A 14,140-nucleotide genomic window follows, 5' to 3' on the forward strand; every position below is an offset into this window, starting at 1 on the left:
CGTGTTAAAAAGCACCACGAACTGCCCGTGCGCTCCATGCATGGTCACGGCGCAACCCAGAACACCGCTTCCCGTGGCCTCAAGAACCCCATATTCAGTGCAGCGCTGCAGTCGGGTTTAGTATTTTTTTTGCAATCCCAGCGCCACCATCTCAGACGCGGGGTGTGCCCACTCCACGCACGGAGAGGAAGTCGAAGCGACTCTGCTCGCCCCAGGCAGGAGGCGCTCTTGCCGAGGGGACCCGACAAACCTCACAAACGATTGATGCGCGAAGCCCACTGATTTAATGTTTGTTTGAAGTTGTTTTTATTGTAACTCACCCCGCCCTCCCAACTAAATTGCTTCCCTAGCCTAGTCCCGAATGCTCGATATCGTGCAACGAGAGTGAACCTCCTTTTATCCACATCCATATTAAGTGCTATTATGCGCGACCTCGGATTGACCCCCGCTATCCATCGGCTGATTTTTCCTTTATTGAAAAAAATCCAAAAGGAATCATGCAGATTCTCAATCCCGCTGGCCTTTCCCTTGGTTGTACGACGATGACACGTAACTGAAGTCTCTGCGAGCCTCATGGATGTTAAATCGCAACATTACTGTTATAAAAGTAAATTACTTTAACATTGATATTTGCGTTTTTTCCACTTTTATCTGGCAACAAAACTGACACCTTTTTTTACAATGAGTCATGTTTGCATTGACCACAATACCTGCGGTCGGGATGCAAACAAAAAACACAACTCTGATAATGTATGCACTGTCCTTGAAATTGATTGGTCCACACCCGAGACAGCTTTTCTTAGAGCCTAGTCTCACATGGTGTTGGACCAGATGACGCCAAAAGGCACACAACTCAAAGACAATGCACCAGAGTATGAGAGCTCGGGGTAAGCATTTACACCAATGGAACCTCCTTTGCCAGTAGCAAAATATGATAATTGTTTTTTTACCCTTTTATCTGGCAACAAAACGGACACCTTTATTACAAGGAGTCATGTTTGCATTGACCACAATACCTGCGGTTGGAATGCAAACAAAAAACACAACTCTGAAAATGTATGCACTGACCTTGAAATTGAAAAAAATAGTGTCAGTTTTGTTGCCAGATAAAAGGCTAAAAAAACAATTATCATATTTTGCTACTGGCAAAAGAGGTTCCAATGGTACTGTAACAATGTTCAAGTGCGGGAACACGCATGCACATTGTTACCAAGTACTGTGGCTGTTCGCGCAGCAACAGCTCCCTCGCGTGTCCGTAAGCGCAGAAGCCCTCTCAGTGTGCACTAGGCCCCGTGCGTGGGACAAGGAGGGCCGAGTGGAGCCACGTGGGATATCGAGACCCCAAGCGAGACATCCTCACAAGAGGAAATCAAGATCAAAGCTGCGCACAGCTTGCACGGAGCTGGGCTGTATTCTTAAGGATTCTGAGAATAATTATCAAGGAAGGGCACAGGCATGTTTTTTTTGTTTCAGGAAACATTCTTTGTATCTTTTTTTTTAGAACATGTTACGTTTGTGCAGGACCCCCCACCCCACCCACAATCCAATCAACAAGCCATGGGTTTTTTGTGCAAATATTGAAAAAGGACCATCAACGTTCCATTTTGCGCACATGTTGTGGTATTAGTGTGAATGACATGGGATGTTTACGTGTCCCCCGACAGGAATACCACTGTGTTGAATTTATTCATAAAGTGTCATCTTGCATATTGATAACATAAAACGCAGGCGAGGTTCGTCCACTAGGGGCGTTGCGCCACGCGCCACCAAGCAGCTGGAGGTGACAAATTGTTTCAAATAAAAATATATTATTTATACATTATTTTGTTGTGTTTAAATGTTTTTAAATATGATTATTTCAACGTGAATTGCCTAATTAAGGTAACATTTTAAGTTCATATTAGAAAACGCTTCAAGTCTGATTTATGCCTTGGGGAGGTCTCGGGGCAGCTGTGAAGGCGTCCGAGTGAGAGATATCCCTTCATTAATTACGATTATCTTCGCATTGTAGCCACGCCGTTTGATACCCATTCAGGGCGGTGAAAAAGGCGCCCATGGCTGTAATTACTATGACACAACGCTAGGTTGCACCGTGCACACACTCGAAGCTTTAGGCAGTGGCAAGCGGGTTGTGTAGTGTGGACTTGAGGGTCATGGGGACAGCATTTTAGTGCTTTGTTTTGTTTCGTATTGTTTATAAATGCCTACCGTTGTTGGTAAAGACAAGACAGGTATATCACTTTCACGAGAAGGCCAATAACATGGCGAGGTTTTTCATAATTAGAACACCATATTTTCAGAGGTCACTCACAACAGCCCCACCACCTAATGGAAATGTCCCGAACCGCCACCGATAAAAACGTGGGGTTTCCTAGTCGATACTCTCATCATGTTATTTTTTGGCAAGGCAATGTCGTGGTTTCAGTTTGCCATAAAACTATACTACGTGGCCTAGCCGAAAAACAAATATGGATCATAAACAAGAATATGAATATAGATGCACTCGTGTAATGTTTAGGTGTTCCCACAGCACACACATCAGCGATATGAAGTTGAACATACTTGTTTCCATGTCACTCTTCTGTTAAGACACTGATACAAGTTTTAAAAATCGTGTAACTTATTTTGTCAAACCGGTCACATGGATATATGTAACAATTTGTTTGATATCAGTTCAGCACATTGGCTTTCGCGACCAATATTATTCATAATAAAGGTTTTTGGGTTATTAGTCCCCGTCATAATACACTTTCCATTGATGACAATAATACACATTTAAACGGCCTTCTATGTTATTTTATTTTCAAAGAAACACAGCGAATGAAAATGCAATAAATGAAAAATGAGACTAACTATACGTGACGCATTCCATCCACTCGCCAGAGCATTCTGCTGCTCAAGATTCTACCGTCAAAACAAAACGTGCAAGTCGCTGGACAGCAACGAAGTGGCTTGTCAAGGAGAAACAATTCCGTTAAGTTACTCAACAGAAAGAAAAAAAACAAAACAATGTTTAATCAGTTGTCGAGTTATTTCTGTTATCTCTTAATTGTGATAAGTCATTGCACAACCACACTTCCCTTCCGGTCTTCTGGCCCCAATGTTCAGTAGCCATTACTGTCGCAGCTGCGGCTGTGCGGTCACCAAAACGTCGAATTTTCTCTGCGTTGCCATGGATCACAGCCACCGGCTCGACAGGCACTTCATTCCTCATCATGCATTTCTAATCATCAAGACGCTCACTCACCATTGCGTAATCACATCACCCCACTACCAATTTACACCAAGAACACAAAGCTGTACAATAATTTAACTGTATTATAGTGAATATTGGTTATATTTTCAAGCGAATAAAGTTATAAACAGACAAGGATCTGTTTCCATACAAAATATAATTCCATTTGAGTGCATTAACTTATGAGCTTTCTGGCCCAATGTTTTTCCACAGCATTTGTTTTAAGCAGCAAACCATGGACTGGTCTTGATTTTGTCTAATCAGCTGAGCGAGGCCTTTTTTTAAAACAAGTTGTTGCCTTTCCTGAATGGGAAAGACTAAAGCGTCAGCACAGCAAAAATGCACAACAGTGTACGTGCTGTCATGTTGAATTGTGAGCCGTAGAATATGAAAGATAGGGGTTTGTTTTCGCCATGACAGCATGGTCCATCAGCCGAAATGCATATCAATTAATATTTTGCAGCACAAAGTTGTTGCAAACTAATCTACGACAACAATCCATTACACACGTTGTACAATGCTGCTGTACTGTGCTGCTGAGCCGCATGGGGTTTGTGGAGACTTCCTCCCTATCAGATTATCAAGGCAACCCAGTGCCACAACTCACAGCAAACTCTATTAAATCGCGGATCAAGCCAAAACCTGTCCAGTTTGCCCGATTAAACAAATATTGCTTGAAATCAGTGGTCCACAAGCTGATAGGCTGATGGACCTAAATGTTATTTATTTACAGGGTAAAACAGACCAATGTATATTATATTATTCCTTATAATCCATCATGATAGTGCATAATGAACATTGTTTTACATCACCCTTAAATGTGAATACAGGTAGAAAAAGTGCATTGCCTTTACAAACACAAAGTTTATATTATTTTGCAAGTCACCAACTCCAACCCATATTCATACTTTCTTGCTGCTGCCACTCCCACCTGATTAAGAACTGTGTATGCCAAAACTGTGTGCCAAGTTATTTGAAAGCAGAACGAATCATTAATAAACAGTTGTGGAATGTCAGTAAGCTCTTTTTATCATGTTTTAAATGTATCATGTTTTCAATGCATCATATGTTGTAAGGCCCAATGGGGCTAAACAGCTTATTTTCAAGGACGACATGCCTATAAAGGTTGCAAATGTCTCTTACCAGCTTAGAATTGTTTAGGGAAACGGTCGATTGCATTGAGCCAGCAACTGCAGTGCCCTATGCATGGGAAGTAAAGATTTCCTTCACTTCGTGCGGCGTTCCAATACAGTACACACTACACAATGTGGGCCCACGCCCGACCGCAAAGGAGTGAATTCAAACCGCATATTGCAAATTTTGGGTAGAAATATGTTATAGCCGCATATACAGCACAAAATTGCACAAACTGAATCCGCACACGATGAGGGAAACCTGTATATGGGCTGGCTGTGCGTGGTCTGTTTACTCATCTGCAAGAAACATCGCCAACCAACATTACACAAGTGTTGTCATTTATGTGGCTCATGTGTTCTGGATGTGAAAAATTACAAATATCCACATTTCCCCCCCCCCCCGTCCCCAAGCAGAGGTAATGATATAATTGAGATCTTGTAACTGCACTTAACGATGATTTACTCTGCTCAGTACTTGGTATGAAAGTAACACAAGGACTAACGGAAATGATATAAGTGAAGAAAAGGGATTTATTTTCAAATTGCAGTCACAGATTTCTTATGTACCACAAAATGTAAATCTTAAATATCGTTGTGCGTCTAAGTTTATGTTTGGAAAGCATTCCCTGCTTAATTTTTCCATTGGTTTTAGTCGTGCAGGATTTATTTCCAGATTTTTGTATGAATTCAAATAATTGATGACATTCATTTAAACAAACTGGCTCTCACATTTTATTAAAACAATATCTTGGCAAAATCTGCATTTGTACTCACTTAAATAATAATAATAAAGTATTTAATCCAAGAGTGACCACGGATGAGTCATTTTGCATGTTACCTGCAAAACGTTAGGTCGTTTTAAAAGGGTTTAGATTTGCACTTTCCTTCAGTGTGTTTTACCATTAATGCACAACGCATTGTGGTGCAAGCCAGAAAATAATTTGCGAGCTTAGAAAAAACTACTGGCGTAATATGTACATATAAATAAAATAACAGTTCAAATAAAAATAACCTGTTGTTATTTCTATTTAATCTGTTATGTATATACACATATACTAATGGTTATCTGAGGACAGCCTCACGAGGAAATTTCTAATAACTAGAAACATAATAAACATAACAAATTACCATTAAATTTGGATGTGTGTTTGGAAAATGTAATTAGTATTATGAGATAACCTGTTCTATGGGCAGTTGTAGCATAAAAACACGCAGCAACACGATATCGTGAGAAACGTATCTTGATGCGATGTTTTTTCTCAAACTATAAATTCGCCAAGATTTTATTCCAATTTCTGACAAGGGATTCAAAGTTATAAATTGGATCAATAAAATCGAGCTTTTTTTCAATATAAAACAATGTTACTAAATATTGATGTCTCGTGTTTTGGGCAATGGGGCAGAGTGGAACAAAAAAACTGCAGCCACTGCTGTGGTTGTGTGAAGAGAGGGAAGGATCAGAGGGTGCAGGTGACAGTTGTCATCTATCTCCTCTTAACCGGCCCTGGCTTACTGACTTTCGTAGTGCCGCTGCTCTTAACGGCTTTCTTCGTGGTGAAGATGCGCGTCATGAGCTCGGACACGTCGGGAAGATCTTTGTTTGGTGTCAGCATGTTCATAGACTGCTCCATTTCCTGTAAAGTAAAAAAAATTACAATGATGAGAATTGTATAATTAAAAGTTAATTTAATTCGGTCGTTCATAAAATAATGTAAAAAAAGTTCAAATAGTTATATGTAACCATTTGATAAAAAAGAAAATTACATTTGAGTCAGAGATTTGAAGATTGAAAAAAATATATTACTGTCAATTTAACAAATACCTTTTGCATGTGAAACTGTATAAAACCTCACTTATCTCAGTTGTAGAGCATTATGGATAATATATTATGATAAATTACATTATTTTCCATATTGCATGAAGACAATGGAGGGGGGGAGGAATGGGGCAAACACAATTTCAACCGAGACGACGGTTTTAAACTCAGCAATCATTGGAAAGATGTTATCAACCACTTTGTGTCATGACTTGAATTTGTGTTTCCTTGTCAACCTCTACCGTCAGCAGTGTGGATGGGCGTAGCGAGGTGCAATTCCCCCCCCTCCCATCTCTACCCCTCCCCCCCCATCTCTGCTCCACCCCTTCTCTCTCTCCGTCTCTGCCCCATCCTTCCCCCCCCCCCTTTTCTGATGGGTGTACCGAGGTACAATTCCTCCCTCCTCCCATCTCTATCCCTCTCTCCTCCCCCCTATCTCTGCCCCACCCCCTCTCTCTCCCACTGTCTCTCGCGCAGCTCTTTCCCCCACCCACTCACTCTGGAGCACTTGAATTTGTGCAACCCCATTCCTTCCCCCCCCCATTGTCTGATGGGTGGACCGAGGTGCAATTCCCTCCTCCTACCATTTCTACCCCCCTCTCTCTCCCCCTGTCAATTCCCCCCCTCCCATCTCTACCCCCCCTCTCCCCCAGTCTCTTGCGCAGCCCTTTCCCCCGCCCACTCACTCTGGAGCCCTTATAAACAGCTACATTTGGAGGCTTGCCCCCTCTTTTCTCTCCACCTGCGATCGAAACCTCGTGGGTTTTTAACTTTTAATTAATATTTTTGTTTTCTATCTTTACCAAAAGATCCAAGAATATCCATTAAACTATGCTTACCTTTCGCATTTCTGGGTCATTGGTGTTCATTACTTTGGGCAAGAGGAAGACAATGAGCAAGGGCAGGGCCATCATGAGCACCTGTGAAACACAAAAGAGCAAGTCAGTTCAAACGTAGCTTTCACAACAAGTGGTGCCAATCCTCTTGTATAAATATTGTTCTACAGTGATTGTATAGTCACTGCAATTGTATTGGTTATTGCTACAAATGTTACAAATAACTCATGAATTTACAGCCCAGCAAAAGTGTGCAACTGCGCTTATCTCCATCAGTATCGTCGCTGCATTCTTCTTAATGAGTATATCTGTAGAGATTAGAAGCTGCTTGTGTGACGAGCATGTATGTGATTTTGTCCCAAGTAAACTAAATTAACACGTGCACGCTCAGACATCTGTAGGGGAATCAAACCATGGGGTTGAAGAGGAAGTCGGTCCATTTCCACGTCTCGCGTTTCATGAAGTAGTTGGGCGTTCCGAAGGCTCGCATCCGCAGCGGGTAAGGCATTGGCACCACCTCGGAGCTCTTGATGTAGTTCAGTTTACGGGCCCTGCAAATGTGCAATGTGCATCTCTGATTTTTATATTTATAATACAAAACAGTATTTACCAGTTCATGCAATATCAATATGTATGTTGAATGTCTTTCGCACTGTACGTGGCCAACTGTGCTCAACAAAGGTAAAGGAAATTGTGATTCCTTACTTGTAAATTATTTAGGTAATATATGTTAATTAAGACATGGGTTTGAGAGCTTGGATGACTATACACATAACAATAGGAGTTAAACAAGGAGATATTATTTAGGTGTAAGGATTTGGATACTTATACTACCTGCTATTACATGGATCAGACATATCGGACACTGACCAAAAAAAATAAGTGAGAAACAAATGGATCAGAGAACAAACATAAATCAGAGACATCGTGTTGGCTGTTAAAAAAGCTGGCCTGTGTGTTTGGGTCCTGGCATGTGAACTATAAAATGTAGCTTTTTAATATTTGAGGTTTGTGTATAGGTTAAAAGCTATTATTTGAGTATGGAGATAACATAAGAAATACATAAGTTACCTCCCTTTCAGAGAAACTAAATGTAAACATATGCATAAAAAATTTAATACGCAAAACTAAAACAAAGTACGGTGAAATAATTAGGGATGCACCGCATCTTCCGACATTTCTATCATGTGGCCGAATAAAAATTTCCAAATGCAGCTGTACTTAGAAGAGAGTACGGCAGTATAGGGAAGGGAGAGGCAATGTAGCTGGGACTGGGGCAGGCGTACATACATAGTGGCAGCTTGCAGTACAGGTAAGAAGCAGGAACTCGGTGTGTGTGCGTTTCCGTCTCTGCACGTGTATGCTTGTGTACATATGCAGCTATGCATGTGTTTATTACAGTTGGGAGATAGGATGTCATATTCTTACATAAGCATGGCAATATCCTTCATAATTTGATAAAATACGTTTTTTACAGTCGTGCAAAATAGACACGAATTACGTTTCAGATTGTAAGAATTTACTTGACTTAGCATAAGTGGCAAGATACAATTTAACGAGCATTCATTTATATTGTAGTAATTGCTACAAAGTTAACAATATATGTACTGTCTTTATTCTTCAGCTTTATCCTCTAAATATAATGCAATGGAATGACTATGTAAAGAGTAGAAATGCTTTGTGCACTGACTGCACATGAAATCAAATTGCATGATCAATGTTCTAATCATTTATGCCTCACACATATAGATCTGTTGTATGCCATTAGAACTGAACCCGAAGCAATATGTACTGTATATCATTATGGCAGAGCCTGGTGGTCTTTCTCGCTCTATTGATGAGAAATAAATTAATTTTAAGATGTTAATCTGTCATAGATCTGGTATATATGGTGGGTGTGATCTCTCTCCTGCTTCAGATCTGTCTAATGCACAACTTGTTACGCTGTACCTCAACTCCAACTCCGTATGTTTACAGGGGGTCCCCGCTATATACGTCGGAGTTAGGGACTGGAAAGTTGGGAATTCTAAGGCAAAATCTTTATAAATGTATTTATTTTTGCCGACTCCGTCCCACCGCGCACATAAACGCCGTGACGCACCTGGCGCGGATCATTCTGTTGTCATGTCGTCAAAACGCAGCGAGGACGAATGTGCAGAAGAGCTGAACAAGCGAATGCTCTCCATGCTCGGGTACGGGCAGGATCATAAGTCTTATCCAAAGCTGCTCAAAGTGCCTACACGACTTCAGTCCTTTATTTGTCAACGGTATGCATAATACAGTGAAACTGCTCTCTTATCTTCATTTTTATTTGTGACCTACCAATGTCTGCAGCCAGGATCAATCGATGACAAACCTATTACCTGCAGATATTTAACGGATGAGATGCATTGCATCGTTAATTCCACCTGTTTGATATTTCTCTTCTCCGTATGCATCTGTGCAGATACTTTTTTATTGCGATTAAGCCATAGTCCTCACATACCGCTCGTATCAATGCGGATAAGAGGAGCGGCGACCCACTACTCTGTAGAGTAACATTGGTATAAACGCTTGTTACAATATGAACAGCGCATTGAAAACGCGTACTATTTTATGTACTGTTTACAAAGTGTGTTCACAAATCCACAATAAGAAACACAATGATTGACAGAGGGGTGTAAATTATTTTTTCGATATTGTATTAAAATAGAAATACTGCAGTTAAGTAGTGTTCAGTTTTAAAGGCAAATCGGGGCAATAGCTAACAACCAAAATATACGTATTTTACATGTACAGAAAAGCATGTACTGTACATGTACTGTACCTGTACTATATTTTACAACACAATGTACACATTGATAACCAATTGTGAGTTCAAGAACATTTAAACAGCAATAATACTTATACTGATAACAGCAATTATACTTATCAAATACAATCTTAAGCAGTATTTTCTAAATAATTTAGCTTAACCAATCATTTTTATGATCTTACCTTGAGGAGTGGATGAGTTGTGGGCAGATATAACACTTCTTTGCCGTGTAATTTTAATCTCCGAATGCTTTAAAGGGTGATTAGCTTTACTTTCAATTTAATCAGCATTCTTATTCTATCGTACGTACACTCGTTGAAGGAAGATTCAAATGGCACCCGATATCAACCACACGTTCACCTTTCCTACGACGCTTTGTCACTTCCGTTTGAACATCGAGCGTAATACAGCGGTTTTTCTTTTGCTCACCACCTGCACTATGCTTTCTACTCATTGTTGAAGTTTTGCGATTTTAAAAGACTATTGGTGGTATCTGAGACATTGTTGTGGGGCATCGTTATGCCCCTCCAAATCCATACGACTAAAAGTTACATGTGCGGCTACAAAAAATAGAATGCAACAAATGTACAGCACTTTGATTTGAAAATATTGATGTAGTTACCTTATTTTCCCCTTCGTGGTGATGTCAACTCGAACAGGATCAAACTTGAAAGAGGGGGATGCCACCTCCACAACATAGGAGCCGGAGGGGACGTTATGCACGGTGAAGCTTCCATCCGTTCTGCAAAACCAGTCAACACCACGTCATTTGAGCGGAGGTTGCCATGTGGCTCAGAGGTCAGAGCATTGAGCTGGCACTGGAGTTTCAGGGTTTGAATCCATCCCTGCCATATGTGGTTAAACCGGATTCTCAAGTGTACATTGATGATCTCAATCCTGCCATCAATAATTGTAATGCGTAGACAGTATAGCAAAATAGGGCAGGGGAGACGAAATGGAGCTTGGAAGAGAACAGTGGCGGCAGCTTGGAGACCAAGCAAAAAGCAAACTTGCACAAAAAAATGTAAAATGTGGCTCTACAGTTAACTTGGCAAAGCTACAGGTCTAATAATAAAAATAATGGTTTGACTATAATGCAACCAACAATTTTTGGAAAGTGGGTGAGAAAGTCCTCCCCATTACTGTGTAGACCAGGGGTCACTTGAACCGATCTCAGAGGTAGCTCTGTGATGTGTACTTCTGTGGGCCACTCCACTACAACGGGTTACAATGCTCTATAAGAGTTATGAACGTATTCTTCATCTCATGACGAACGTCATTTGAGCATCTTTGATGCATGCAAACCGTCTCATGGACTTGCCACACGACACATTACCAGGCAAACACAGGAAATGTATCACACACGCTCAAACATCATCCCCTAGTGTGCTGCAGTGTTCTAAGATGATTAACAAAAGCATAAATATTCCTGCTATGAGGAAGGGCTATTGCTCCAAACGTCACTTATGTTTCCCCTCTTTTAGGCCAGTGTTATTGACAAATGTGTTGTGTTTTTGTGATATGTGCTTATTCACCTCGGCCAATGTAGTGTAACAAATTGTTTTTATCTAAAGCATTTAGTCTGGATGTCTGCGCTGGGAAAAGGTTAAACATTACATTTACTACCATTTTCCCCTCCAACATTCAGTCTGCTCACGGTTGAAGTAAAATAAAGGACACACCCACATCCATGCAAACACAAACATCACTCGTCTCGCTTAAAGGAGCAAATACAGGAATTATAATTGCATAGCTATACTGATGTAGGGTGTACAGTGATAGTATAGAATTATGTTGAAAGAGTTACATTATCGTAATATTGTAGATTTTTTTCTCCCCCAATTTTAACCCGATTGTGGTACCCAGCTGTGTCATGAGAGCAAGCATCCATTCGGATCTCTCAGACCAATGTGAGCGAATGTCCCCAGGAAGCGGGTATCAGGTCCCTACTTGCCTGGTCGACACAATAGAGGGCAGCACGTTCACGCCATGTCGTCACGTGACAGTCATTCGAATTTAGCCCAATAAATCGACGAACCGAATGTTGCGGTTTTTTGTTGTTCATTGTTGACCGTGTCGAAGTCATAAAAACCTTTTACTTGAGAACCAGGTTTATCTCAGACGGCTTGGCTGGCTTTGAACCCTGAATCTCTGTGGTGACAGTCAGTTCAAGGCTGTCTGTAATCTCTGAACCCAACGCCCACCTCCTGCTGCAGACGATTGCGCGGCTACCTTGACAGCAGAGGGCGCGGTGCGAAAAAATCCCATCGTTGTTACCGTCTTCTACTCTGCCCCATTGTTTATACTCGCCGCCTTCACGAGCCAGCAGCGAGCAGCGAGGGTGAAGTATGGTCAAACAACTCCCAAGACTCGCTAGGCCCTCTTCCAGCAACGGACAAGACGATACGGCTGTACGTGGACGTACTGCTGCAGCGTGCGTAATGGTGTACATAGTACCCAGTTTACACTGCAATTATTGTGTACAATCAGTTGTGTACTTGTACGGTTGGGGTGGTGACGTTAATGTGTTTGGTTATACTGTCGTAGTGCGTAATGAATTTACATAGGTACTAGTAATGAACGTGTAGTTTTATTGTTGTAGTGTTGTGGCTGAGTGTATACCGGTACTTCTGTAGGGAGGAGTGGTGGTGCAGTGGTTTGCGCACTGCGCGACGAAGGTCGATTCCCGCTCACGGCCAACATCAGCGACGATTATCTGAATCGGTCCTTGACCTCCCCTAGGTCGACTCAGCCTCAAGCAAGTACAGCACCTAGTGCGATGTATAAACATTGCTACTGGGGAGACAAAGGCGGCTGGGAGTGTTGCTGGCCACCCACCCCCTCGTGTGCCGTGCCGGCCTTCATCGGAGCTCGCTGACAGCACTTGCCCCAGAAGTCTCTGAAGGCTACAGGCGGGGGATCTTTGCCTATGTAGTGGACGTGTAGTTATATTGCTGTGGTGTTGTAGTCGAGTGCATACTTGCACTGCCGTAGCACGGACGAGCATATGAAACGCATCAGATGTGTATCTCTACCGTCGTCACGGCTCTGGGAGGCTTCATCGAGCAGTGGAGTGAGCGCGGATGGACGCGCCGAGGCCTGGGTCTCACCTGAGCAGCCCCGTGTACTCGCCGCCCTCCACCAGCACCCGGGCGCCAGAGATCCACTCCTGCATCTTGAACCCGGGCACGGAGACGCGGCCCTCGATCTTGAATCGCTCCCCGTTGGCGTCCTCCGCCTCGAGGTAGGAGAAGGACGAGGAGGAGACGGGGGAGGAGGTGGAGGCGGCGGCGCCGCCCGCGAGCAGCACCACCAGCAGCGTCGACACCAGCACCGCCATGTTGCTTTGCCGGTCGGTCACGTGGGGGCGGGGGGCTCCTCCCACTCGTCACGTGGTTCCGCTCGTAGCGGTGCTCTCATGGGTGGGGGGGGCTCAGTGGGAGGGGGCAGTTGGAGAGGGCGGGGCTCTGTGGGAAGGGGCGGGGCTCTGTGGGAATGGGCGGGGCATTGCTGTAGAGGGCGGGGCTATGTAGGAGGGGGCGGGGCTTTGTGGGAAGGGGCGGGGCTATGTAGGAGGGGGCGGGGCTACGTAGGAGGGGGCGGGGCTCTGTGGGAGGGGGCGGGGCTCTGTGGGAGGGGGCGGGGCCGCCAGGGTGGCGCAGTTAGAATCGGAGGAATCCGATGAGCTACAAAGCGTTTTCTTGGTTCTTTCGGTAAAGTCACGTAGAAGGGAAGTAATAAAATAATAAAAATAAAACATAATAAAACAATTCTCACGACGTTTCGGCCACAACGCAAGCAGCCGTCCTCAGGTGAAAACCAGGTCCGTCGAGGCGACAGAGTCTGAATGAAACAGCACACGAGCTTGGAGCATATATATAAGCTGGGCGCATTGACAAAGGCATTTGCATATCAAAAGGAATTTAGCATATTTATGGCAAATGCAGGAATGTGATTAGTACTGCATATGCATGTGCATTATGCAGGATTAACAGCATCAAAGGGAGCTGCAGGATTAACAGCATCAAAGGGATGCTGTTAATGCACATGCATATGCAGTACTAATCACATTCCTGCATTTCCCATAAATATGCTAAATTCCTTTTGATATGCAAATTCCTTTGTCAATGCGCCCAGCTTATATATATGCTCCAAGCTCGTGTGCTGTTTCATTCAGACTCTGTCGCCTCGACGGACCTGGTTTTCACCTGAGGACGGCTGCTTGCGTTGTGGCCGAAACGTCGTGAGAATTGTTTTATTATGTTTTATTTTTATTATTTTATTACTTCCCTTCTACGTGACTTTACCGAAAGAACCAAGAAG

At 42.9% G+C, this 14,140-nt stretch overlaps 1 protein-coding gene across 1 annotated transcript; it reads right to left on the minus strand.

The window, feature by feature from the left end:
- Nucleotides 1–2,770: 2,770 nt before the first annotated feature.
- EMC7 (ER membrane protein complex subunit 7) lies at nucleotides 2,771–13,194 on the minus strand. Its single transcript, XM_061558845.1, has 5 exons — nucleotides 12,928–13,194; nucleotides 10,440–10,559; nucleotides 7,436–7,574; nucleotides 7,027–7,107; nucleotides 2,771–6,005 (listed from the first exon to the last, which is right to left on the minus strand). Exons 1-5 carry the CDS (start codon nucleotides 13,155–13,157, stop codon nucleotides 5,856–5,858), a joined length of 720 nt encoding a protein of 239 aa, XP_061414829.1. The 5' UTR covers nucleotides 13,158–13,194; the 3' UTR covers nucleotides 2,771–5,855.
- Nucleotides 13,195–14,140: the final 946 nt, after the last annotated feature.

The sequence above is a fragment of the Lethenteron reissneri genome, chromosome 25, assembly GCF_015708825.2.
Source record: "Lethenteron reissneri isolate LAM-NWPU_2019-01 chromosome 25, ASM1570882v1, whole genome shotgun sequence".
NCBI lineage: Eukaryota > Metazoa > Chordata > Hyperoartia > Petromyzontiformes > Petromyzontidae > Lethenteron > Lethenteron reissneri.

Excerpts from the sequence above, each read along its gene's own strand:
- EMC7 (XM_061558845.1), bottom strand. The coding sequence starts at position 13,157 with ATGGCGGTGCTGGTGTCGACGCTGCTGGTGGTGCTGCTCGCGGGCGGC. Across the intron at positions 10,560-12,927 it reads GAGTACACGGGGCTGCTCAG|AACGGATGGAAGCTTCACCG; the intron begins GTGAGACCCAGG and ends CTGGTTTTGCAG. Across the intron at positions 7,108-7,435 it reads ACTTCCTCTTCAACCCCATG|GTGCTCATGATGGCCCTGCC; the intron begins GTTTGATTCCCC and ends TGTGTTTCACAG.